The sequence below is a fragment of the Lissotriton vulgaris genome, chromosome 5, assembly GCF_964263255.1.
Source record: "Lissotriton vulgaris chromosome 5, aLisVul1.2, whole genome shotgun sequence".
Lineage (NCBI taxonomy): Eukaryota > Metazoa > Chordata > Amphibia > Caudata > Salamandridae > Lissotriton > Lissotriton vulgaris.
The window spans coordinates 1929260966-1929285616 of record NC_141693.1 but is presented as its reverse complement, the minus strand read 5'-3'; the positions used below and the strand labels follow the sequence as shown (position 1 = coordinate 1929285616).

General features: G+C 58.6%; 1 protein-coding gene across 1 annotated transcript in view; it reads left to right on the top strand.

Moving 5' to 3' along the window:
• Window positions 1-24651, top strand: part of ATF6B (activating transcription factor 6 beta) — a 309902-nt gene that overhangs the window by 269923 nt on the left and 15328 nt on the right. The window contains exon 15 of the mRNA XM_086924544.1: window positions 6785-6869. Coding sequence (XP_086780670.1) covers window positions 6785-6869 — 85 coding nt within the window. The remainder of the gene's footprint in view (window positions 1-6784; window positions 6870-24651) is intronic.

Genomic DNA, 24651 nt, shown 5'->3' with positions numbered 1-24651 from the left:
TGTGCTTAGTGCTGCAGCGAGCCGGCAGCTGGTTGTAGCTGGGACAACACGCAATTGGTAAAGATAGTCTGGAGATAGAGAAGAGTAGTGATGTGGTGGCAGTTTCTTTCCTCTGTGTTATTGGTGTCACTTGTAGGCTGGGACATTGAATATCCTAGACTGTCGAGCCTCTGAAATGGTATGATGTTCTGGTCGAAGGAGCCAGCATTTAACTTGCTTAGATGGGGACTGCAAGGACATTTATATGGAGGGGACTTGTAGGGAGTCACCTCACATAAGGGGTACAGGAGGAACGGCCACATGAATAGCAGTTCTTCTCCCACCATTGTCAGTCTAGCTAGAGAGGACAGTAGCCACTCTCTTGAAAGGCTTGTGTAATGTGCATAGAACTTAAAAGGGCTGATTAGCACAGGGTCTACAAACAATGCAGAAGACTTTACTCCCACTAGCATAGGAATGCAGAATGTAGAGAAAGCACATATCAAGACATAAAGTCTAAAAGTAGGTAGTGGTCATTGGACTCCACCAGAATGTGAAGTGATCTAGTCTATCATTCTTTGATTGCAAGTCAAAGAAGCTAATTTGGATTTGAGGAGGTGCCTGCATTTATGGTGCTTTGTTTCAGCTCTTAAATGGGGGTTTCGATGCATTCCTCTCGCACCTCTCACAGTACTGAGACTGTCTTGGTGGAGGTGGTTGAGGCTATTCGGGAGTGTCGGGACGCAGGCGGGAGGGCAACATTAATCTTGCATGACCTCTCGGCTGCGTTCCCATACGGTGCCTCATGCCCTTCTCTTGGCCCGTCTGGCTGAGATTCGGGTATGTGGAGCAGTTCGGGGCTGGCTTAGGTCCTTTCTGGAAGAGCGAGTCGAGCAGATTTGGCTCCCCCGTCTCTTCTTCTCCTCAGTTGTTTACCACTGGAGTACCTCAGGGCTCTTCCCTTAGCCCGCTTCTCTTTAACATTTATGTTACGGCTCTCTTACATCTGATAGAGGAGCTTGGAGCTAAGGTGATGGCCTATGCTGACGATACACAGCTGCTGTTCACCTGGGATAAGACCTCCAGCTCGGTTGCAGCAGCCCAACAGTGCCTAGTTTCCATCTTTAAATGGCTAGCTGATGCTCAGCTGAATTGTAATGAACAAAAATCTGAGATCTTATTATTTGGCAGCTTTCCCGCTGATTTTCGCGAACAGCTGTGGCCTCTGACTCCCCGCTCCCCTCGGTGTCAGGACAGCCTGCTAAAAACCTGGGAGTTTGGTTTGACAAGAGTTTCTCCTTTTCCTCCCACATTTAGAAACTGGCAGGCTGTAGCTTTGGTCTCCTCAAGACTCAGCGGACCTTCTTCCCCAAGCGGCTAGAGAAACTGTCACCTGCGCCCTGATCCTTTCCCGCTTGGATTATGCCAATGCTCACTTTGTCGGGTCCCCTGGCTACCTGCTTAAAAAACTTCAGGTAGTAGAGAATACGGCCGCTAGATTGCTATTGGGCCTCTCTGCTGGGACTAGTGTGACCTCTCAATTACGTTTTCTTCATTGGCTTCCTGTTGCAGAGAGAGTCCGATTTTAAATCTTTAGTTCTGGCCCATCGTGCCCTTCATGGTCTTGGTCCCCTCTATCTCCAGAAGCGTTTTTCCTTTTACCACCCGGCTCGTGCCCTTCGTTCTGCTACTCAATGTTTTGCCCGGGTGCCTCGATTCAGGCTGCAGATGATGGGGGGCAGCTCCCTTGCAGTGAAGGCCAGTCTAGCCTGGAATGCCCTCCCCCTCTTCTTACGGTCGACTCAGAACTCTGTCATCTTTAAAAAGAAACTTAAGACTCATCTCTTTGTTGGTTAATTTCCTCTTGTCCCCCTCGGGCTTCGCGCCGGGACACTCATGAGTATCCGTGTGCGTTACAAGTGGAATTAACATAACATTCCAGGGATTAAATCGTTGAACTCCCAGTTACTGGCTTAGGGGTGCAGTGGATTGAAGGGGGGATTGGGGGTATTGGTGATTCACTGAGCAAATAATCCTGGTGGGGGTACTGAGGGGTGCCAGCTTTTAAAGGTGGGAAGAACATTTAGTGTAGAAGGCCTAACAAATAATACACCATGTTTCACATTTAATTCTAGATTCTACATGGAGCAACTGTGGTGCATTCAAACCCAGCTTGATGCAATCATCCTGTTTTTAGGCTCATGCTTATGTTCAGGCCATGGCTATGAAGCCTTTGGAGAGGGTTGCAGATAAGCAGTTTCTTTTTTTTAATAGAACAGTCACTGTATCAATATGCCATCTTCCATTAGGCTTGTCTGTGGTAATTCAGCTGCCCAAGTAGGAAGAGGTTCGTAAATTAATCTGCCATTCCAAACAAAATGAGTTGGGTTTATTTGTAGCCATATATTTAGAGTTCATAAAAGTGGATGAAATAAAATGTGGTTGAGTGCAAAGTATGTGAATTAAGAGAAAAAGTCATTCTTGCTGGGACTGTAGCTCGGCTGGAGCCTTTAGGAACAGCTGGTGTCTACCTCCAGAGTTCCATGTTTTCGGTGCGCACTCTGTGTTACTGAGTATATTCATGTGCAGACCTTGCCATTTACGTTTGGCCATACTGTGGTTTCATGACTTGAAATGCACGATAGTCCATTTGTCGAACTTAGCAATGGTGCACTATCCACCACAGAATGTGCGGATGGGTTGCAGTGGGACTGATCTGCTTACAATGAGTGATGTTCTGTCCCATTCAAGCATCCTATGATCTGTATTAACTAGTGTCATACTGCCATTCCAAACCAAAACTCTGCAGCAGGGCTTTACCATTGTTGTAAGACATTGTCTCAAATACTTGACCCAATTGATCATGGTCATACCATGAAGCTTGTTTCCCACAGTATGTGCATAGTAATGGTGCTTCTTTCCCCTTATTGCCAAGTGTTTAACTGTCTCTCCCTGTTTGGAGGAATGTCGCTGGCATGGTTTACAGGTGGGCACGCCTAATCTGAGTGATCGCAAGTACAATGTGAAACTGGTACCTTGGAACATGCAATCTAGCTTGTCCATGGTAATCCCACAGCCCAGAGCTGTATCTCAGTCTTAGAGAGGCACAGAAAGAGTGTCTTTTGTTGTCAACATGGGACTACAGTCCATGTCCTGGGTTGTTCCACATGAAGCTGTGGTGGCAGCGTTCCGAGTTTGCAAATTAAAAGTTCTGAACAAACCTTTTTTCTGTGTCTGTGTCTGGCCCCACCAGATAAAAGTTCCACTTCAGAGTGATGCCCAGACCCTTTCACTGACTTTACATGTGCATATCGAGTGTGCATGTGTGGCACATACATGAAAGCAAAACTCAGTTGACGTGTTGCCAGGACCAATGAAAACTGATTTTGGATGACCCGTTTTAAGATGGTAAAAGATGGAGGGTGGGCACAGCTTTGCCAGGCAATGAAAGTGCATTGCCTTCCTTCCTTTGGGTGAGGGGTGGAGACCCAGACACTGATGTGAGAGAGACTGGATTACGGAATTCCCTTAGATATTCTATGAAGACCTTTCAGAAAGGGGGTGCTTATTAATCCTTCCTGGGTGCTGCCATTTGAAGGGTGGTAATGGAGAAGGGGTAAGTCAGCAGATTCTGTTATTAAAGGTGGAGAGGTTTCTAGGCAGGGCCTGCTCTTTTTTTCTGTTTTAGTTTAATACTTTAAGAAGGCTCATGAAACCCCGGTGCAGACACTTCACACTTCATTGTGTCCATGTGTATTTTTTTCTCCTGCTTGGAACCAGCATCATCACTATATGGCTGTGAGACCCATCTTGCAAGGCGTCTGTATCTATACTACAGCCAGAAAATAACATTTGAAAGGGAATCTGTGAGGCACTGGTGAACACTGCCGCTCTCCCTACCTGGGTAGAGCGGATTTATTTAAAATGATGTCATTGCTGTGCTTCTTGAGTTTCCCGAAGAATATTTTAAGGCTATCGTATGGAAGGCCGATAATATTTGGGAACGGAGGGCCAGCACGGATTGCCCTGCCCAAACAAATGAGAGGCTGGTACAATGGAGGGATTGCTCTCTCAGATATTCAATAGTATTCCTGGGTGGCACAATTAAATAGTCAGTGCCTGTATGCAGTAGGCCGAACCAGCACTTCAAATGGATAGGCATGTGATGGGAGGCAGCGGGTACTTACAGGCCCTGTACGGTGGGTAAAAATTAGCTGAACTACCTACCCCTACAGTGGTCAAACTCTGGAAAGGAGAGACAACATATTTGGGGTGAAGAAACAGACTAGCGCAGAGTACCCAACTCTGTGACACAGAGGTTTTGGGGGCCCAGAGGAACCTGGCGGGCTTTGCCAAATGGGATTTAATTGGTATCTCTACAGTGGAAGACGTGTAGGTCCGAAGGATGTACTCCCCTCCCCCCCCTTCCATACTTGATGAGAGAGTATCAACTGACGACCTCTGACACCTATCACTACCTGCGGTTGAGACATGCGTTGAGGGCTGTGCTGCCGAAAGGCACAGAGCTAGCATCACCCCCTTCCCCCTACCCGAGGACAGATTCTTGGGACACCCTTGCCCAAGAAAGCCATGTCCCTGACAAATCGAAACCTTTTAAACCACACCCCTGACACCCTGCGGCAACTAAGGGAGAGATCGGAGAAAGATGTGGGGGGCCTCGAGGACAGGGAATGGGAAGAGGCTTCCTTGAGAGGTATCCATAAAATCGGGGTTCAGACTGATAAAAGTACAAATTCTCCACCACTCCTACTGCTCCCCAGCGGCCCTGTTTAGGATGGGTAGAACTTTTTTGGATCCATGTTTGTGAGGTTGCGGGCAAGCTGGACTCTTCAAAATTGTGGCATGTCTGACACAGATGGTGGGAGGGGGGACTGACGAGCTTTGCAAAATTATGTTTCTTCAGTATATGGAGGGAGACGTGATGTAACCAGGTCACAGCAGATATTGATGTCACTGGGTGTGAAAGTTGGAAAAAGAAATATTGCAAAAGCCTAGGGTGCTGGACTACACCCGGACCTCAAGACCTGGCAGCGAGATATGGACTGGTGCATGTTAGCTGAAAAAGTGGTCTACGAAGGCAGAGATTGCCCCCGAAAATGGGGGAAACTTGTGAACAGCTGAAACTCCTATAGGGGGTTGATTCAGATGGACAATGAACTACAGATTTAAAGAAATTATGGCAGTGCGCTCACAGCAAGAGCAGCTTGCAATGGGATGATATGATTGGGGGGGGGGGTGGTGCAGGGGGCTGTTCCTGGGAGGTTGGAGACTTTATTAATGTGCGGAAGTGTACTCAATAGCGCAAGTTGTAACTAATACTGGTTTGATTTTGAAAACTCAAGTAAAAATATGTTCAAAATAAATAAAAGGCAATTACCCTGAACTGGTACCAGAACTTTGGACCGTGTATCCACATCACCAGTTTGGAAAATTAGTATAAAAGATTTTTCCACTTCTAAGTTCTTCATAATCAAGAAACTGGGAGTATTCTGTATTTGAAGAGCTGCTCTGAGACCAGGGCTGGTAACTACAGATAGTCAGTCTCCCAAAGTTGCAGGGACATCACCTGAAGTCTCTGGAACTTGGTAGAGAAGCTAGTGGTCTGCCCAGTGCCAAGGTTCCTGCCTGCTCAGAGAGGGAAGGTGGGAGCCTGGCCTTGTAGGACAGACTGTCCAGGAGGAGAAGCCCAGCTAAGTTCCTGGAGTGTGGAGAACCCCCAAAGAAGATGACTGCCAACTCTGAGCAATGCTGGTAATGATCTGAGCCTTGAGAGTCGCCTGAGGTCCGAGAAAATGGTTCATGTGGTGAATTGAATAAAGAATAAAGAAGACAAAAACAGCATGCTGCCCAGTACCTTTGCAGTGTTCTGGAAGGAATGGTGCCGCCAAAGCCACTGTATGGCACATTTCTCCTTAGAACATGTCATTGCAGCTAAAGTGGAAGATCTGCCCCAGCCCAGAGGGTGGAACTGCTGAAGACAAGCACTTGTCAATGTGGCATTCCAGGCTCACCCCTCTGTGGCCCAAGTGAGGTAACTGGCCTGGTTGAACAATTGCCAAACCAGATGCCGACAGTGCAGGTCTGATGATCGCATTATCTAGCGCCAGCTAAACCGCATCTCCGCTGACCATGTAATGCGAAGCTTGACCTAAAAAAACGGAAAGCACTAAGAAAATCCTGCAGTAGAAAGTTACTTTTGCCACTGTGAACACTTTGTGCTTAAAAAAGTAAGACCTGATCTACATTTGCAGATGTGGGAATGACTCCGTGGACGTGGATATCTGTCTAATGCTGCCTAAGAGCGAATTGCTAGGAAGTCACCATAGATATTGGGAGAAGATGTAGAGTTGTATAGTTATATAGTGTAATGCTTGACTACAGCCCATGGGTGAGATTATTAACCGTGTAGTTGCACTTCCTGTCTAATTGTATCGTATTCTGTTTGTTATAACAAAGTACTTTCTTTGTTTTTAAAAGACAACCCAGGACTGGACACTGATTAATTGTGTTCACTGTTTGATTGAGTACTTAGTCTGAGTTTTGAACCTGGCCCCCCTATACTACCTCCCTGAGAAGCCTTTGACTGCTCACCCTTACTACCCTGAAAGTTAATCGCATAAAGGGAGTACTTGAACTAGTTTGCTGAGCCATACTAGTACACCAATGGCAAAAAACCATAAGCTGTGCTCAGTAGCGCCTGTTCTCCCACCTCCAAACGATATCTGACAGTCTTGCTCACCCCTTGTACCTTGTGGTTAACCTGCGCATTTTTTTTGATTTCCAGGATCACCTCCTGCTTCCAGCCATCAGCCACAACAAGACGTCCAGACCCAAGATGTCGCTGGTCATGCCAGCCATGGCGCTGAATGGTAACTTGAATGCTTATGTTTTGGAATACCAGGGAAGAGATAGGCTGTGTTTGTTTTTTAGGCAATCAGTAGAGATACAAAGAGAAATTCTGGCTGCTCAAAGAGTGTCCTGTTAAGAGGAGGTGGTTGAGATTTATGCATGTGGGAAGAGATGGGTAATGAACAAAGTGAAAAGTTTGATGGATGGGAGATGATTTATAGAAGTGCTGTGTGCTCAGTACCGCAGCTGTTCTGGGAAGCCTCAGTACTCTTCATTTAGTGCACAAGTTAGCTTCAAGGTTGATAATCCAGGTATCACACCACGATGAATAAGTGAGGATCCTCTAGAGCCTGTTTGTAACCATCCCTCTTGTGTGACAGATTCTGTTGAGTGAATATAGCTGAGGTAGAAACAGAGTATAGGCTGATGTTTCTAGGACTTAGGTTTTAGACATTCTGGTAACTGTAAAGATGGTTTCAATATCTTTGAGCTATAACAGATTTCATTCAGGAACACACACGAGCCACAACACCAAGAAAGAACTAAGAGAAAGTAGCGTCATCGAGGTGCAAGCGCCACAAACTGTACAACACAAACACAAGGAGATGATGGACGGAGCACTGGAACTTTTCCGACACTCACCCAATTCAGGCTGGATTGTTCCCATAAGGAACAGGGTCAAGACTGATCTGCAGATGGCTGGGTCTGAACTGGAGTAGCGACGTGAGCTAAAGAACGATGATGGATTCAACCCAGATCTGTGACGGGGGGTGAGTGTCTGAAAAGTTTCAGCGCTCCGTCCATCATCTCCTTGTATAAACTGTAAAACAGCACTGGTTACTTCCGCAGGTTTCCTCACTTCTTGCTAGTTTAGAGCAAGTGTGGTGGGTTTCCCCTGGGTGGTGTGTGGTTTCTAGAGTCTGTGTGGAGAGTCTTTAACTATTGTCTGCGGTCTACTAATCCTGCTGTGCTGGCTGTATTATTGGTGTACGAGTGGATGGAGAGGAAAGCGTGTGAAGGAGAATTTCATGCCAGTGTGCGGCTGTGCTGCTAGATACAGAAGTCGTAGGCAACATCTGAGCGTGAGCTATGTTTCTAGTCTATCTGATCTGTTACTGATGTGTGGCTAGTGTGCATGGCCTGCTGCTAGTGGTGGGATTCCTCCTTGACCCTTACGCCTGTGGGTGACCTTTTGACCAGGCTGGTGTCCTCCACCTCATCTACCTGCCGGGTGGCCATTACCAGGCCTCTAATTAGAGGGCTTCCACTCATCCCTGATGTCTGAGCCATGTATTTGCAGCATGCCTTGTGTCTGAGACGTGTGTCTGCGCTCCTCATCCCTGGTTCATCCATTGAGTACACTTCCATGGTCTGTCCACGAGAGGTACCCACACCCACCCAGGTGGCCTTTGTGCTTCTCCATCCTGGTTTAGCTCGTGGGTGCTTTCCCTTCCACCTTTTCCAGTCGGGCGTGCTCCCTCTCCCTTAGTCAGATACTTTTTCTTCCTTTTCCTGGTTTAGTCGAAGGATGCTCTTCACTGCCAGTCAGTGAGTGCTCTCCCTATCTGTTACAGTCAGTGGGTGTCCCCCTCTCTGATTCAGTCAGTGGGTGGGTGTACTCCGACCCTGATTCACTCCGCAGGCGCATCCTCGTCCAGGTTTAGGCACTGTGTGCCCCTCCTTGCATTAGTCGGTGAGGTGCTCAAACCCTTCGTTCAGTCAGTGGGTTTTCACTTTTCCCAATTTAGTCTGTGCGTGCTCCTCTCCCCATCTCAGCCAGTGGGTGCCTCCTTCCCTGCTTCAGTCGGTGGGTGCTCCCCCATGGTTTAGTCAGTTGGTGCTCACTCCCCAGATCAGCTGGTGGGTTATTTTCCCCTTCCTTGGTTCAGTCGGTGTCTGCTCTTCTCTACCAGGTTCAGTCCATAGTGACTACCCCCACTGTAAAATCGGTGGTCAATCCCCCCGTGGTACAGTCGGTGGTTGATTTCCCCCCCCCCCCGCCCCCCCCGTGGTACAGTCGGTGGTCGATTCCCCCGTGGTACAGTCGGTGGTCGATTCCCCCGTGGTACAGTCGGTGGTCGATTCCCCCGTGGTACAGTCGGTGGTCGATTCCCCCGTGGTACAGTCGGTGGTCGATTCCCCCGTGGTACAGTCGGTGGTCGATTCCCCCGTGGTACAGTCGGTGGTCGATTCCCCCGTGGTACAGTCGGTGGTCGATTCCCCCGTGGTACAGTCGGTGGTCGATTCCCCCCCCGTGGTTACAGTCAGTGGTCGATCCTTCCCGTGGTACAGTCGGTGGTCGATCCCATCCATGGTACAGTCGGTGGTCAATCCCCCCGTGGTACAGTCGGTGGTCGACCCCCCCCCCCTCCCCGTGGTATAGTCGGTGGTCTATTTCCCCCCGTGGTACAGTCGGTGGTCGATCCCCCCCCGTGGTACAGTTGGTGGTCGATTTCCCCCCCCGTGGTACAGTTGGTGGTCGATTCCCCCGTGGTACAGTCGGTGGTCGATCCCCCCGCGGTACAGTCGGTGGTCGATTTCCCCCCGTGGTACAGTCGGTGGCCGCTCCCCCCCCCCGCGGTACAGTCGGTGGGAGCTCTCACCGCTGTACAGTCGGTGGGCGTTCTCCCCGCGGTACAGTCGGTGGCCGCTCTCCCCGCGGTACAGGTACAGTCGGTGGCCGCTCTCCCCGCGGTACAGGTACAGTCGGTGGCCGCTCCCCCCAGAGGTACAGTCGGTTGACGCTCTCCCCGCAGGTACAGTCGGTTGCCGCACTCCCCGCAGGTACAGTCGGTTGCCGCTCTCCCCGCAGGTACAGCCGGTTGCCGCTCTGCCCGCGGTACGGCCGGTTGCCGCTCTGCCCGCGGTACGGCCGGTTGCCGCTCTGCCCGCGGTACGGCCAGTTGCCGCTCTGCCCGCGGTACAGTCAACGGTCACTCCCCCCCCCCCCCCCCCCCCCCCCCCCCGGTGAGACAGCCAATGGTCGGCACCCTGCGGGACAGCCAGCGGTTGCTCACCCCCCCCTGCGGGACAGCCGGCAGTTGCTCACCCCCCCCTGCGGGACGGCCGTTGCTCCTCCCCGCGGGCTGGCCGGTGGTTGCTCCCCCCGCGGGCTGGCCGTAGGTTGCTCACTCCGCCACGGGACAGCCAGCGGTTGCGCACCCCCCCGCGGGACAGCCGGCAGTTGCTTACCCCCACCCCCCGCGGGACAGCCGGCGGTTGCTAACCCCCCCCCCCCCCCCCATCGCGGGACAGCCGGCAGTTGCTTACCACCCCCCCCCCACCTGAGACAGGCGGCGGTTGCTCACCTGCCCCCCCCCGCGCGCGGGCCAGGCGGCGGTTGCTCACCTGATCACCCCCCCCCCCGCGGGACAGGCAGCGGTTGCTCACCTGCCCCCCCCGCGTGGGACAGGCGGCGGTTGCTCACCCCCCCCCCACCCCCGTGCGGGACAGCAGGCGGTTGCTCACCACCCCCCGTGCGGGACAGCAGGCGGTTGCTCACCCCCCCCCCCCCGCGGTATAGGCGCCGGTTGCTCACCAACCCCCCCCGCGGGACTGCCGGCGGTTGCTCCCCCCCCCCCCGCGCGGGACAGCCGGCTGTTGCTCACCCCCCCCCCCCCCCCCGTGCTGGACAGCCGGCTGTTGCTCACCCCCCCCCCGTGCTGGACAGCCGGTGGTTGCTCTCCCCCCCCCACGCGGGACAGCCGGCGGTTGCTCGCCACCCCCCCCCCCGTGGGCTGGCTGGCGGTTGCCAGACAGCCGGTGGTTTCCCCCCCCCTTACGCCGCACAGCCGGTGGTTGCTCAAGCCCCCTGCGCCAGACAGCCGGTGGTTGCCTCCCCTTACGCCGTACAGCCGGTGGTTGCTCGCGCCCCTGCACTGGACAGCCGGGGGTTGCTCGAGCCCCTGCACTGGACAGCCGGTGGTTGCCCCCCCCTTACGCCGCACAGCCGGTGGTTGCTCGCGCCCCCTGCGCCAGACAGCCGGTGGTTGCCTCCCCTTACGCCGTACAGCCGGTGGTTGCTTGCGCCCCCTGCGCCAGACAGCCCGTGGTTTTCCTCCCCCCCCTTACGCCGTACAGCCGGTAGTTGCTCGCGCCCCTGCACTGGACAGCCAGTGGTTGCTCGCGCCCCTGCACTGGACAGCCGGTGGTTGCTCGCGCCCCTGCACTGGACAGCCGGTGGTTGCTCGCGCCCCTGCACTGGACAGCCGCTGGTTGCTCGCGTCCCTGCACTGGACAGCCGGTGGTTGCTCGCGCCCCTGCACTGGACAGCCGCTGGTTGCTCGCGTCCCTGCACTGGACAGCCGCTGGTTGCTCGCGCCCCTGCACTGGACAGCCGCTGGTTGCTCGCGCCCCTGCACTGGACAGCCGCTGGTTGCTCGCGCCCCTGCACTGGACAGCCGCTGGTTGCTTGCGCCCCTGCACTGGACAGCCGCTGGTTGCTCGCGCCCCTGCACTGGACAGCCGCTGGTTGCTCGCGCCCCTGCACTGGACAGCCGCTGGTTGCTCGCGCCCCTGCACTGGACAGCCGGTGGTTGCTCGCGCCCCTGCACTGGACAGCCGGTGGTTGCTCGCGCCCCTGCACTGGACAGCCGGTGGTTGCTCGCGCCCCTGCACTGGACAGCCGGTGGTTGCTCGCGCCCCTGCACTGGACAGCCGGTGGTTGCTCGCGCCCCTGCACTGGACAGCCGGTGGTTGCTCGCGCCCCTGCACTGGACAGCCGGTGGTTGCTCGCGCCCCTGCACTGGACAGCCGGTGGTTGCTCGCGCCCCTGCACTGGACAGCCGGTGGTTGCTCGCACCCCTGCACTGGACAGCCGGTGGTTGCTCGCGCCCCTGCACTGGACAGCCGGTGGTTGCTCGCGCCCCTGCACTGGACAGCCGGTGGTTGCTCGCGCCCCTGCACTGGACAGCCGGTGGTTGCTCGCGCCCCTGCACTGGACAGCCGGTGGTTGCTCGCGCCCCTGCACTGGACAGCCGGTGGTTGCTCGTGCCCCTGCACTGGACAGCCGGTGGTTGCTCGTGCCCCTGCACTGGACAGCCGGTGGTTGCTCGTGCCCCTGCACTGGACAGCCGGTGGTTGCTCGCGCCCCTGCACTGGACAGCCGGTGGTTGCTCGCGCCCCTGCACTGGACAGCCGGTGGTTGCTCGCGCCCCTGCACTGGACAGCCGGTGGTTGCTCGCGCCCCTGCACTGGACAGCCGGTGGTCGCTCGCGCCCCCTACTCAACGGACATCCGGTAGTCACTCGCGCCCCCTACTCAACGGACATCCGGTAGTCACTCGCCCCCCCTGCGCCAGACAGCTGGTGGTCGTACCCCCCCACACCAGACAGCCGGTGGTCGCATGCGCCTCCCCCTGGGGTACAGTGGGTGGTCGCTCCCCCCCAGTACAGTGGGTGGCTGCCCCCCCGTACAGTCGGTGGTTGCTCCCCCCCCCGTACAGTCGGTGGTTGCTCCCCCCCCTGTACAGTCGGTGGTTGCTCCCCCCCTGTACAGTCGGTGGTTGCTCCCCCCCCCCCGGTACAGTCGGTGGTTGCTCCCCCCCCCCCCGGTACAGTCGGTGGTTGTCACCCCCCCCCCCGGTACAGTCTGTGGTTGTCCCCCCCTTCCCCCCCCTCAGAACAGTCTGTGGTTGCTCCCCCCCCGTACAGTCGGTGGTCCCTCCCCCCCTCGGTACAGTCGGTGGTTGCTCCCCCCCCCCTGTTCAGTCAGTGGTTGCTTCGCCCCGGTACAGTTGGTGGTCGCTCCCCCCCAGTACAGTTGGTGGTTGCTCCCCCTGGTACAGTTGGTGGTTGCCCCCCCCCCCCCCGGTACAGTTGGTGGTTGCTCCCCCCGGTACAGTTGGTTGTCGCTCCCCCCCCCCCGGTGGTTGCTCCCCCCCCCTGTACATTGCTCCCCCCGGTACAGTTGGTGGTCCACCCCCCCCGTACAGTCGGTGCTCGCTCCCCCCCCCGTACAGTCGGTGCTCGCTCCCCCCCCCGGTACAGTGGGTGGATGCCCCCCCCGGTACAGTCGGTGGTTGTCCCCCCACCCCGGTACAGTCTGTGGTTGCTCCCCCCCCGTAACAGTCAGTGGTTGCCCCCCCCCCCGTACAGTCGGTGGTTGCTCCCCCCTCGGTACAGTCGGTGGTTGCTCCCCCCCCCCCCGGTACAGTCGGTGGTTGCTCCCCCCCCGGTACAGTCGGTGGTTGCTTCCCCCCGGTACAGTTGGTGGTTGCTCCCCCTCGATACAGTTGGTGGTTGCTCCCCCCGATACAGTTGGTGGTTGCTCCCCCCCGTAACAGTCAGTGGTTGCTCCCCCCCCGTAACAGTCTGTGGTTGCCCCCCCCCCCGGTACAGTTGGTGGTTGCTCCCCCCAATACAGTTGGTGGTTGGTTGCCCCCCCGATACAGTTGGTGGTTGCTCCCCCCCGTAACAGTCGGTGGTTGCTCCCCCTACCATACAGTCGGTGGTCGCTCACCCCCCCCCCCCGGTACAGTCGGTGGTCGCTCCTCCCCCCCCCCCCCCCGGTACAGTTGGTGGTCGCTCCTCCCCCCCCCCCCGGTACAGTTGGTGGTTGCTTCCCCCGGTACAGTTGGTGGTTGCTCCCCCCGGTACAGTTGGTGGTTGCCTCCCCCCGGTACAGTTGGTGGTTGCCTCCCCCCCGTACAGTCAGTGGTTGCTCCCCCCCTGTACAGTCGGTGGTTGCTCCCCCCCCCGGATCAGTCGGTGGTTGCTCCCCCCCGGTACAGTCGGTGGTTGCTCCCCCCCCCCGATACAGTCAGTGGTTGCCCCCCTCCCCCCCCGGTACAGTCGGTGGTTGTCACCCCCCCCCCCCCGGTACAGTCTGTGGTTGCTCCCCCCCGTAACAGTCGGTGGTTGCTCCCCCCCGTACAGTCGGTGGTCGCTCCCCCCCCCCCCGGTACAGTTGGTGGTCGCTCCCCCCCGGTACAGTTGGTGGTTGCTCCCCCCGGTATAGTTGGTTGTTTCCCCCCCCCCGGTACAGTTGGTGGTTGCTCCCCCCGGTACAGTTGGTTGTCGCTCCCCCCCCCAGGTGCAGTCGGTGGTCGCTCCCCCCCCCCCTCCCCTGTACATTGCTCCCCCCGGTACAGTTGGTGGTCGCCCCCCCGGTACAGTTGGTGGTCGCTCCGCCCCCCCGATACAGTAGGTGGTTGCTCCCCCACCCATAACAGTTGGTGGTTGCTCCCCCCCGTACAGTCGGTGCTCGCTCCCCCCCCCGGTACAGTTGGTGGTTGCTCTCCTCCTCCGGTACAGTGGGTGGTTGCCCCCCCCCCCAGTACAGTCGGCGGTTGTCCCCCCCGGTACAGTCTGTGGTTGCTCCCCCCGTAACAGTCGCCGGTTGCTCCCCCCCACTGGACAGCCGGTGGTTGCTCGCGCCCCTGCACTGGACAGCCGGTGGTTGCTCGCGCCCCTGCTCTGGACAGCCGGTGGTTGCTCGCGCCCCTGCACTGGACAGCCGGTGGTTGCTTGCGCCCCTGCACTGGACAGCAGGTGGTTGCTCGCGCCCCTGCACTGGACAGCCGGTGGTTGCTCGCGCCCCTGCACTGGACAGCCGGTGGTTGCTCGCGCCCCTGCACTGGACAGCCGGTGGTTGCTCGCGCCCCTGCACTGGACAGCCGGTGGTTGCTCGCGCCCCTGCACTGGACAGCCGGTGGTTGCTCGCGCCCCTGCACTGGACAGCCGGTGGTTGCTCGCGCCCCTTCACTGGACAGCCGGTGGTTGCTCGCGCCCCTTCACTGGACAGCCGGTGGTTGCTCGCGCCCCTTCACTGGACAGCCGGTGGTCGCTCGCGCCCCCTACTCAACGGACATCCGGTAGTCACTCACCCCCCCACGCCAGACAGCCGGTGGTCGCATGCGCCTCCCCCTGGGGTACAGTGGGTGGTCGCTCCCCCCCAGTACAGTGGGTGGTCGCTCCCCCGGTACAGTCGGTGGCTCCCCCCCCCCGTACAGTCGGTGGTTTCTCCCCCCCCCGTACAGTCTGTGGTTTCTCCCCCCCCCCCCGTACAGTCGGTGGTTGCTCCCCCTCTGTACAGTCGGTGGTTGCTCCCCCCCTGTACAGTCAGTGGTTGCTCCCCCCCTGTACAGTCGGTGGTTGCTCCCCCCCTGTACAGTCCGTGGTTGCTCCCCCCCCCGGTACAGTCGGTGGTTGTCCCCCCCCCGGTACAGTCAGTGGTTGTCACCCCCCCCCCCACCCCGGTACAGTCTGTGGTTGTCCCCCTTCCCCCCCGGAACAGTCTGTGGTTGCTCCCCCCCCGTAACAGTCGGTGGTTGCTCCCCCCCCCGTACAGTCGGTGGTCGCTCCCCCCCTCGGTACAGTCGGTGGTTGCTCCCCCCCCCTGTTCAGTCAGTGGTTGCTTCCCCCCGGTACAATTGGTGGTCGCTCCCCCCCAGTACAGTCGGTGCTCGCCCCCCCCCCCCGGTACAGTCGGTGGTTGTCCCCCCACCCCGGTACAGTCTGTGGTTGCTCCCCCCCGTAACAGTCAGTGGTTGCTCCCCCCCCCCCGTACAGTCGGTGGTTGCTCCCCCCTCGGTACAGTCGGTGGTTGCTCCCCCCCCGGTACAGTCGGTGGTTGCTCCCCCCCGGTACAGTCGGTGGTTGCTTCCCCCCGGTACAGTCGGTGGTTGCTTCCCCCCGGTACAGTCGGTGGTTGCTTCCCCCCGGTACAGTTGGTGGTTGCTCCCCCCGATACAGTTGGTGGTTGCTCCCCCCCGTAACAGTCGGTGGTTGCTCCCCCCCCGTAACAGTCGGTGGTTGCTCCCCCCCCGTAACAGTCGGTGGTTGCTCCCCCCCCGTAACAGTCGGTGGTTGCTCCCCCCCCCCCCCCCCCGGTACAGTCGGTGGTTGCTCCCCCCCCCCGGTACAGTCGGAGGTTGCTCCCCCCCCCGGTACAGTTGGTGGTTGCTCCCCCCGATACAGTTGGTGGTTGCTCCCCCCCGTACAGTCGGTGGTCCCTCACCCCCCCCCGGTACAGTTGGTGGTTGCTTCCCCCCGGTACAGTTGGTGGTTGCTCCCCCCGGTACAGTTGGTGGTTGCCTCCCCCCGGTACAGTTGGTGGTTGCCTCCCCCCGGTACAGTTGGTGGTTGCCTCCCCCCCCCGTACAGTCAGTGGTTGCTCCCCCCCTGTACAGTCGGTGGTTGCTCCCCCCCGGTACAGTCGGTGGTTGCTCCCCCCCCCGGTACAGTCGGTGGTTGTCCCCCCCCCCGTACAGTCGGTGGTTGCTCCCCCCGATACAGTTGGTGGTTGCTCCCCCCCGTACAGTCGGTGGTCGCTCACCCGCCCCCCCCCCCCCCCGGTACAGTCGGCGGTTGCTTCCCCCGGTACAGTTGGTGGTTGCTCCCCCCGGTACAGTTGGTGGTTGCCTCCCCCCGGTACAGTTGGTGGTTGCCTCCCCCCCCGTACAGTCAGTGGTTGCTCCCCCCCTGTACAGTCGGTGGTTGCTCCCCCCCCCGGTACAGTCGGTGGTTGCTCCCCCCCCGGTACAGTCGGTGGTTGTCCCCCCCCCCGTACAGTCAGTGGTTGCTCCCCCCCGTACAGTCAGTGGTCGCTCCCCCCCCCCGGTACAGTTGGTGGTCGCTCCCCCCCGGTACAGTTGGAGGTTGCTCCCCCCGGTACAGTTGGTGGTTTCCCCCCCGGTACAGTTGGTGGTTGCTCCCCCGGTGCAGTTGGTTGTCGCTTCCCCCCCCCCCCCCCCCGGTGCAGTCGGTGGTCGCTCCCCCCCCTTGTACATTGCTCCCCCCGGTACAGTTGGTGGTCGCCCCCCCGGTACAGTTGGTGGTCGCTCCGCCCCCCGATACAGTAGGTGGTTGCTCCCCCCCCCATAACAGTTGGTGGTTGCTCCCCCCCGTACAGTCGGTGCTCGCTCCCCCCCCCCCGGTACAGTTGGTGGTTGCTCCCCTCCTCCGGTACAGTGGGTGGTTGCCCCCCCAGTACAGTCGGCGGTTGTCCCCCCCGGTACAGTCTGTGGTTGCTCCCCCCATAACAGTCGGCGGTTGCTCCCCCCCCGTACAGTCGGTGGTCGCTCCCCCCCCCCCTCGGTACAGTCGGTGGTTGCTCCCTCCCCGGTACAGTCGGTGGTTGCTTCCCCGCGGTACAGTCGGTGGTTGCTCCCCCCCCCGTTACAGTTGGTAGTTGCTCCCCCCCCCCCGTTACAGTTGGTAGTTGCTCCCCCCCCGTTACAGTCGGTGGTTGTCCCCCCACCCCGGTACAGTCTGTGGTTGCTCCCCCCCGTAACAGTCAGTGGTTGCCCCCCCCCCCCCGTACAGTCGGTGGTTGCTCCCCCCTCGGTACAGTCGGTGGTTGCTCCCCCCCCCGGTACAGTCGGTGGTTGCTCCCCCCCCCGGTACAGTCGGTGGTTGCTTCCCCCCGGTACAGTCGGTGGTTGCTTCCCCCCGGTACAGTCGGTGGTTGCTTCCCCCCGGTACAGTCGGTGGTTGCTTCCCCCCGGTACAGTTGGTGGTTGCTCCCCCCGATACAGTTGGTGGTTGCTCCCCCCCGTAACAGTCGGTGGTTGCTCCCCCCCCGTAACAGTCGGTGGTTGCTCCCCCCCCGTAACAGTCGGTGGTTGCTCCCCCCCGTAACAGTCGGTGGTTGGTCCCCCCCCCCCCCGGTACAGTCGGTGGTTGCTCCCCCCCCCCCGGTACAGTCGGAGGTTGCTCCCCCCCCGGTACAGTTGGTGGTTGCTCCCCCCGATACAGTTGGTGGTTGCTCCCCCCCGTACAGTCGGTGGTCGCTCACCCCCCCCCCCCCCGGTACAGTTGGTGGTTGCTTCCCCCCGGTACAGTTGGTGGTTGCTCCCCCCGGTACAGTTGGTGGTTGCCTCCCCCCGGTACAGTTGGTGGTTGCCTCCCCCCCCCGTACAGTCAGTGGTTGCTCCCCCCCTGTACAGTCGGTGGTTGCTCCCCCCCGGTACAGTCGGTGGTTGCTCCCCCCCCCGGTACAGTCGGTGGTTGCCCCCCCCCCCCCCGTACAGTCGGTGGTTGCTCCCCCCGATACAGTTGGTGGTTGCTCCCCCCCGTACAGTCGGTGGTCGCTCACCCGCCCCCCCCCCCCCCCCGGTACAGTCGGCGGTTGCTTCCCCCGGTACAGTTGGTGGTTGCTCCCCCCGGTACAGTTGGTGGTTGCCTCCCCCCGGTACAGTTGGTGGTTGCCTCCCCCCCCCGTACAGTCAGTGGTTGCTCCCCCCCTGTACAGTCGGTGGTTGCTCCCCCCCCCGGTACAGTCGGTGGTTGCTCCCCCCCCGGTACAGTCGGTGGTTGTCCCCCCCCCCCGTACAGTCAGTGGTTGCTCCCCCCCGTACAGTCAGTGGTCGCTCCCCCCCCCCGGTACAGTTGGTGGTCGCTCCCCCCCCGGTACAGTTGGAGGTTGCTCCCCCCGGTACAGTTGGTGGTTTCCCCCCCGGTACAGTTGGTGGTTGCTCCCCCGGTGCAGTTGGTTGTCGCTCCCCCCCCCCCCCCGGTGCAGTCGGTGGTCGCTCCCCCCCCCCCCTTGTACATTGCTCCCCCCGGTACAGTTGGTGGTCGCCCCCCCGGTACAGTTGGTGGTCGCTCCGCCCCCCCGATACAGTAGGTGGTTGCTCCCCCCCCCATAACAGTTGGTGGTTGCTCCCCCCCGTACAGTCGGTGCTCGCTCCCCCCCCCCCGGTACAGTTGGTGGTTGCTCCCCTCCTCCGGTACAGTGGGTGGTTGCCCCCCCAGTACAGTCGGCGGTTGTCCCCCCCGGTACAGTCTGTGGTTGCTCCCCCCATAACAGTCGGCGGTTGCTCCCCCCCCGTACAGTCGGTGGTCGCTCCCCCCCCCCTCGGTACAGTCGGTGGTTGCTCCCTCCCCGGTACAGTCGGTGGTTGCTTCCCCGCGGTACAGTCGGTGGTTGCCCCCCCCCCCGTTACAGTTGGTAGTTGCTCCCCCCCGTTACAGTTGGTGGTTGCTCCCCCCCCCGGTACAGTTGGTGGTTGCTCCCTCCGGTACAGTTGGTGGTTGCTCCCCCCGGTACAGTTGGTGGTTGCCTCCCCCCGGTACAGTTGGTGGTTGCCTCCCCCCGGTACAGTTGGTGGTCGCTCCCCCCCCCCCCCTGGTGCAGTCGGTGGTCGCTCCCCCCCCTCGGTACAGTCGGTGGTTGCTTCCCCCCCGGTACAGTCAGTGGTCGCTTCCCCCCGGTGTAGTCGGTGGTCGCTCCCCCCCCCCCGGTCAGTTGGTGGTTGCTCCCCCTGATACAGTTGGTGGTTGCTCCCCCCCCCCCCGGTACAGTTGGTGGTTGCTCCCCCCGGTACAGTTGGTGGTTGCCTCCCCCCGGTACAGTTGGTGGTTGCCTCCCCCCGGTACAGTTGGTGGTTGCCTCCCCCCGGTACAGTTGGTGGTCGCTCCCCCCCCCCCGGTGCAGTCGGTGGTCGCTCCCCCCCCCCCCCCCCCCCCCGGTGCAGTCGGTGGTCGCTCCCCCCCCTCGGTACAGTCGGTGGTTGCTTCCCCCCCGGTACAGTCAGTGGTCGCTTCCCCCCGGTACAGTCGGTGGTCGCTCCCCCCCCCCCCCCCGGTACAGTTGGTGGTTGCCCCCCCCCCCCCGGTACAGTTGGTGGTTGCTTCCCCCCAGTACAGTTGGTGGTTGCTCCCCCCGGTACAGTTGGTGGTTGCCTCCCCCCCGGTACAGTTGGTGGTTGCTCCCCCCTTTACAGTCTGTGGTCGTCCCCCCGGTACAGTTGGTGGTCGCTCCCCCTAACCGGTACAGTCCTGCAGTATCGTACTGACTGCCATCATAACTGCTGCCTGTGCTTAGCGTTTTGGCTGCGGGACGTATTTGCTATTTATTCATCTGGGTGCATAGCGCATTTGTGTGCATAGCTTCATTTGTTTGCATAGCGTTTTTGCTGCTGGACGTATTTGCTGCCATTATTATTATTTGTGTGCCAGCCTGTGCTTAACATTTGTGCTGCCTGATTCTGTGTCTGTGGCCCGATCTCTCCCTGCATCACGCACCTTCTCGGCCAATGTGGCGGTACTATGGAATTCGCTACCCCCTGCTCTCCAACAGGCTCCATCCGAAGCATGTTTTAAGCGATTACTGAAAACCTGGCTGTTTGCCCAACCACGCTAGGCACCACGTTAGACTCCAGCTCTTCTACCTAAACGGGCACAACACTGTTGCTATAGCGCCGGGACACCTCCTCGTGAGGTAGCTGTTCGCGCTTTATAACAATCTGTATTATTATCACCTTGTTGTTGTTGTTTGCTGCCATCTTGCTGTTCAAGCCCTCTCTCCTCCCCACTCCCAGCCGCTGCTCCCCCGCGGCCCCACCCCCCGCTCCCATCAGCACCTTCCATAGATCCCCTCCCCACTCGCCACCCCGCTCCCGCCTCCCAGCTGCTCCTCCCTCGCTCCGCCCCCCTCCACTCTCCACTTATGTCAGAGCAACATACGCGCAGCGTTCCCGCGCAGCGGGAGCGCCCCATGCGCGCCAAAGGTAAGCCCGTCTACGCCCGTCCGCGCCTGGACCGCGCCCAGCGCCAAACCCCCTGGCCCCCGCAAAAACCACTACACCCGCCTAACATACGACGCCGCAACCCTCTCTGCACTCAACGCCGGCCGGCTCCCCGACTGCCACCAAGCCGCCCCAGGACGCACCCATGGACCCTTCACCTGCCATTTCTGCAAGTTCAACGGCATCAGGACCCACACTAATTCCACAAACGCCAAACAGAGCTCCAACAATAACCACCTGAAGTGCATCCTGCTCAACACCCGCTCGGTCCACAAACACGCCATTGAACTATGGAACCTACTGGACACTACAACGCCGAACGTCGCCTTCCTGACAGAAACCTGGATGAACACCGCATCAGCGCCCGACATCGCCATAGCCATGCCGGACGGCTACAAGATCGTCCGAAAGGACCGTGTTGGACTTGGCCCGCAGGGCAGGTTCACCCCTAGACTTTTTGCCTTATTTGTGACCCTGTGCTAGTGATTTGTGGGTCTCTGCGCACTTTTCCCTGAGTCCCAGAGTGAAAGTGCGTGCGTGTAGTATGGCTGGCCTGCCCTCCCATAGGAATGCATGGGGAATGTGTGTGTCCCTAGTAGTTCCTGATGCGTGGGGAGTGCAGGCTCGAGTTTGGTATGCCTGAACTCGTGAGAGTGAATGCTGCAAGATGGTGTCTGCGGCATGTGTGTGTCTAGTTGGGAAGTGCTACTTCTGGACATTGAGATATGTGTGCAGTGAGGGTGCTGGAGCGTGATTGGCTGGAGCTGGCTGGCATGCCAGGCTCCAGGAAGTCTGGATGGGTCTGCCCGGTGGTGAGTGGGAGATTAGCATGAGTGATGTGTGGGAGGAGTGTACCTGGGTCCTGGATGGGCTGGGTTTTCCCCACACAATGCTGGCTCCGCCCCCCTGTGGTGTGTCTAATGACCCTAGCCTCCCCAGTGAAAGGAATGGGTGGTTGGGCCATCAAGAGTGCTCCAGAACCAGCTGCGACTGGTTTTCCCCCCACCCTGCACATTGTAACAAAGGATTTGTTGGTATAAGAAGGGGCTGTGTCCCCACTGAAAATGTTCTTCTTTTGGAATCCTGCCAGAGGGGGCTTTGGCCGCTGCTGGGGCCAGAAGGACCGCCACTTGGGGAGTCTCCCTGCCTGGAGACCCAGTGTGCTGGCTCTGGCCCAGCCTGGCCCCCCCTGCCTGCCTCCAGCCCTGCTGGAGCTCTGCCCTGTCCTCCAGTGCTGGGGAGCACTGAGGACTTCTTGCCTAGCGCCTGGAAAACGCTGGATTTTACCCCCAGCGCCTGGGACCGCTTTGTATTGCCCTTTTTGGCGCTCGAGAGCGCTCTGTGGTGACCCAGCGCTTAGTAGCGCTTTATTTGCCACCTTAGCGCTGGGAGCGCCTTACTGGCCTTTATAGCGCTTGGGAGCGCTTTGTTCGTGAAGGCCGGTGCCCACCCGGCATTGCCCAGGTCCGTGATTTATTGGATGCACGAGGGAGCCCACTCCTCGGATCCTGGGAAGCCGCCTGCCTGCCTAGGAAGCGAGCCGCCGCGCTGCCCGCGGCGACCCGGAAGCACTGGGCCGGCTGACCAATTGCAGCGCGGCCCGAGACAGGCAACCCGGAAGTCCCGCCCCTCGCAGCCGAGAAGCTGCCGGCCGGGTCCCCGAGGCTCCCCTAGTGGAGAGGGGAGCCCCGGGACGAGAGAGAAGGAGCAGAGCCTGCCACGTCTGGTTGGGGCCCCAGGACAAGAGGAGAGGAGCCCCGCCCGCGGCCCAGCGGCAGCGCCAGACAGCCGGTGAGTGTGGAAGCAGCCGGCAGTGGTTCCCGCCCCCCGCAGCACCAGTGAAGTCCCGGTGAGTGCGGGGGCGGATTCTCTTTGTTTCCTCGAGCGGCCCCGTTGGTAGAGGGCCGCTCCGACGTGCACCCCAAGCCCCCCCCAGGGTTGGGGAGCCCCGAGGCCCCAGGAGCTATTTGTTTACCGAGCCCAGAGAGGCTCTGAGGGGCATTTCGTCCAGGAGCCTGCGAGGCTCTTAAGGGGCATTTATTTGTGAGTTGGGTCCCCAGAGCGAGGGACCCCCCAGCCCAGCGAGGCTGCACCTGCCCAGTTGCTGGAGCCCTGAGAGGCTCAGCAGCACCCTTTCTTGTTTAAGAGCCTGAGAGAGGCTCACCAGTGCCACAGTGGTGGTTCCTTGAGCCCAGAGAGGCTCCAACTTTGTGTTAACTTTACCTGCTCCAGTTGTCCAGCACTTAGTGGACAACTGCCACGTTTAGGCCCTGACATTGGGACACCGGGACAGTCACAGGTGGTGACTTGTGAGTATGGGGTAATGGTTATTGATTCTGCACCGCTGAATGTATTGCGTATGCGTCATGTGCCTTTACACCTCTGAATGAATGTTATGCATTGCATCATGTGTTCTGTTTTTACACCCCTACAGGTATTGTGATACATAGGTGGTTGTTTTCTCCTTAGTGCAGGTGGTGCTAGTGAGACCCTGGTTACCAGTGATTACTGGTTGTATGTTATTTTTGTGCTACAGTGATAATCCTATGATCTAAAAAGTGCTATTTCTAAAAGTGATACCCTTGACAGTGGTCCAGGTGGCCCTGTCCTGTACAAATATCCCTTGTAAATTCCGCCCGTGCCTGATTGGCACAGTGTAATAAGATGTGTGTTTTATCTGATGTATATTTTTATAATACAAAGGCTATTTTTACATAACCTTGTGTGGAGTGTTTCTTTGTGGTGGGCCTTGGGTGTTGTTGCTGGGGTGCGTGCGCAAATACTTAACTTACATCGCCTCCAAGTTTAGCCTTGACTGCTCGCGCCACGTTACCTAGAGGGCGAGTGGGGGTTGCCTTGGCGTGTGACTCCCTTGCCCTGACACTTAGAACTGGCGATCCCTGACTGACCTCGACGCGAGTCTTGGCCGGCCAGGGTCCCGTTTCTAACATTGGCGGCAAGCGGTGAGGATGAGAATTTGTGTTTGCGTTGTACCACAGTAGCAACTGGCCACTACAAAGCTCTGCATTTTAGATGACCACATTTTTGGGGATTATTGTGTTTTGGTGAAGTTCCATTATTGCTTCTCCTGAAGAGTGTCATTTGATAATTGTGTTCAGTACATTTGTCCCCCGCCCTGCTTCCAGAGTTTGGTACCTGTGTCACATGTGGTCAGGTTGAGAAGTCAGGGGTGGTAGAAACTGCCTTACCGATCCGAGGGGAGGGTGTGTGTGGATGAATGGTGTGTTTTCCTGGACGCATGAGTGAGTTCTTTTCTAAGGAGAGTGGATGTTTTGGAATTGTGTACTTTTACTTCAGATTGCTAGTTCCCTTGTGTTGCACGTGTCTGTGAGCATCCTGTCAAGATGGAATCTCTGTTTAACCTGTGTGGCCTGTCTAAGTACAGTGTGCATGAGTTGGTACGGTTATGTAAGGAGAGAGACATCCCAGTGAGTGAGTCAGACACCCAGTCCAAGCTTAGGGATAACATGATCCTGTGGCAGAAGAGTGACTGGGAGCGTGAGCACAGTGAGAGGGAGAGGGCCCGGACCGCACACCATGAGGGTGGTGGGTCTGAGGGGAACCCTGTAGAGTCTGTTGTGGAGAGTAAGTTTGACAGTGGATGGGCGCCAGCAGAGAGCGAGTACCCCCTAGATAGGGAGTCCCTTGCTGGGTCCCGTGTCAGATGTAGCACCCCATCCCTTTCCCTGTCCCCAGAGGAGTGGATGGATAGGAGAGAAGAGAGGGAGCACCAGCTGGCCATGGAGAAGCTCAGGTTAGAGTATGCCTGGAAGATGGCGCAGCTGGGTGTGAATGAGCGGACTGCAGAGGCTGAGAGGGCCTTGGCCAGGGAGAAGTTGGCCCTAGAGTGTAGGTTATCCCCTGACCGCAGTCATGATTTTCTGGATCCCCCAGGGAGGGTGGAGTCCAGTGGTGGCAGCTTTTTGAGTGTTGATGTTGACAGTCCCACTCCCAGTTCCCAGAGTATGGTTCCTGGTTCTCCAGAGGAGGAGAAAAGGTTGAAATTCAGGGGCAGTAGGAAGCTGCCTCACCAGTCGTGGGAGGAATTTGAGGAGGACTGTTGTGAAGCCCTGTGCGATTGGGTACAGGAGCCCACGAAATGTGATTGGGACATATTGTTCGATGTGTTTCTCAGAGAGCAGATGCTCAGTTGTTGTCCCCCAGGGTTGCGACAACACCTGATGGGGTGTGGATTGTCTGAACCATGGGAGCTTGCACTGGAAGCAGACCGCTGGGAGAGGGCCAGAGGTGCTGTACAGTCATTAGAGAGTGAGTCCAACAGCAGTGGTACAGGGAGCTTCCAGCCCAGC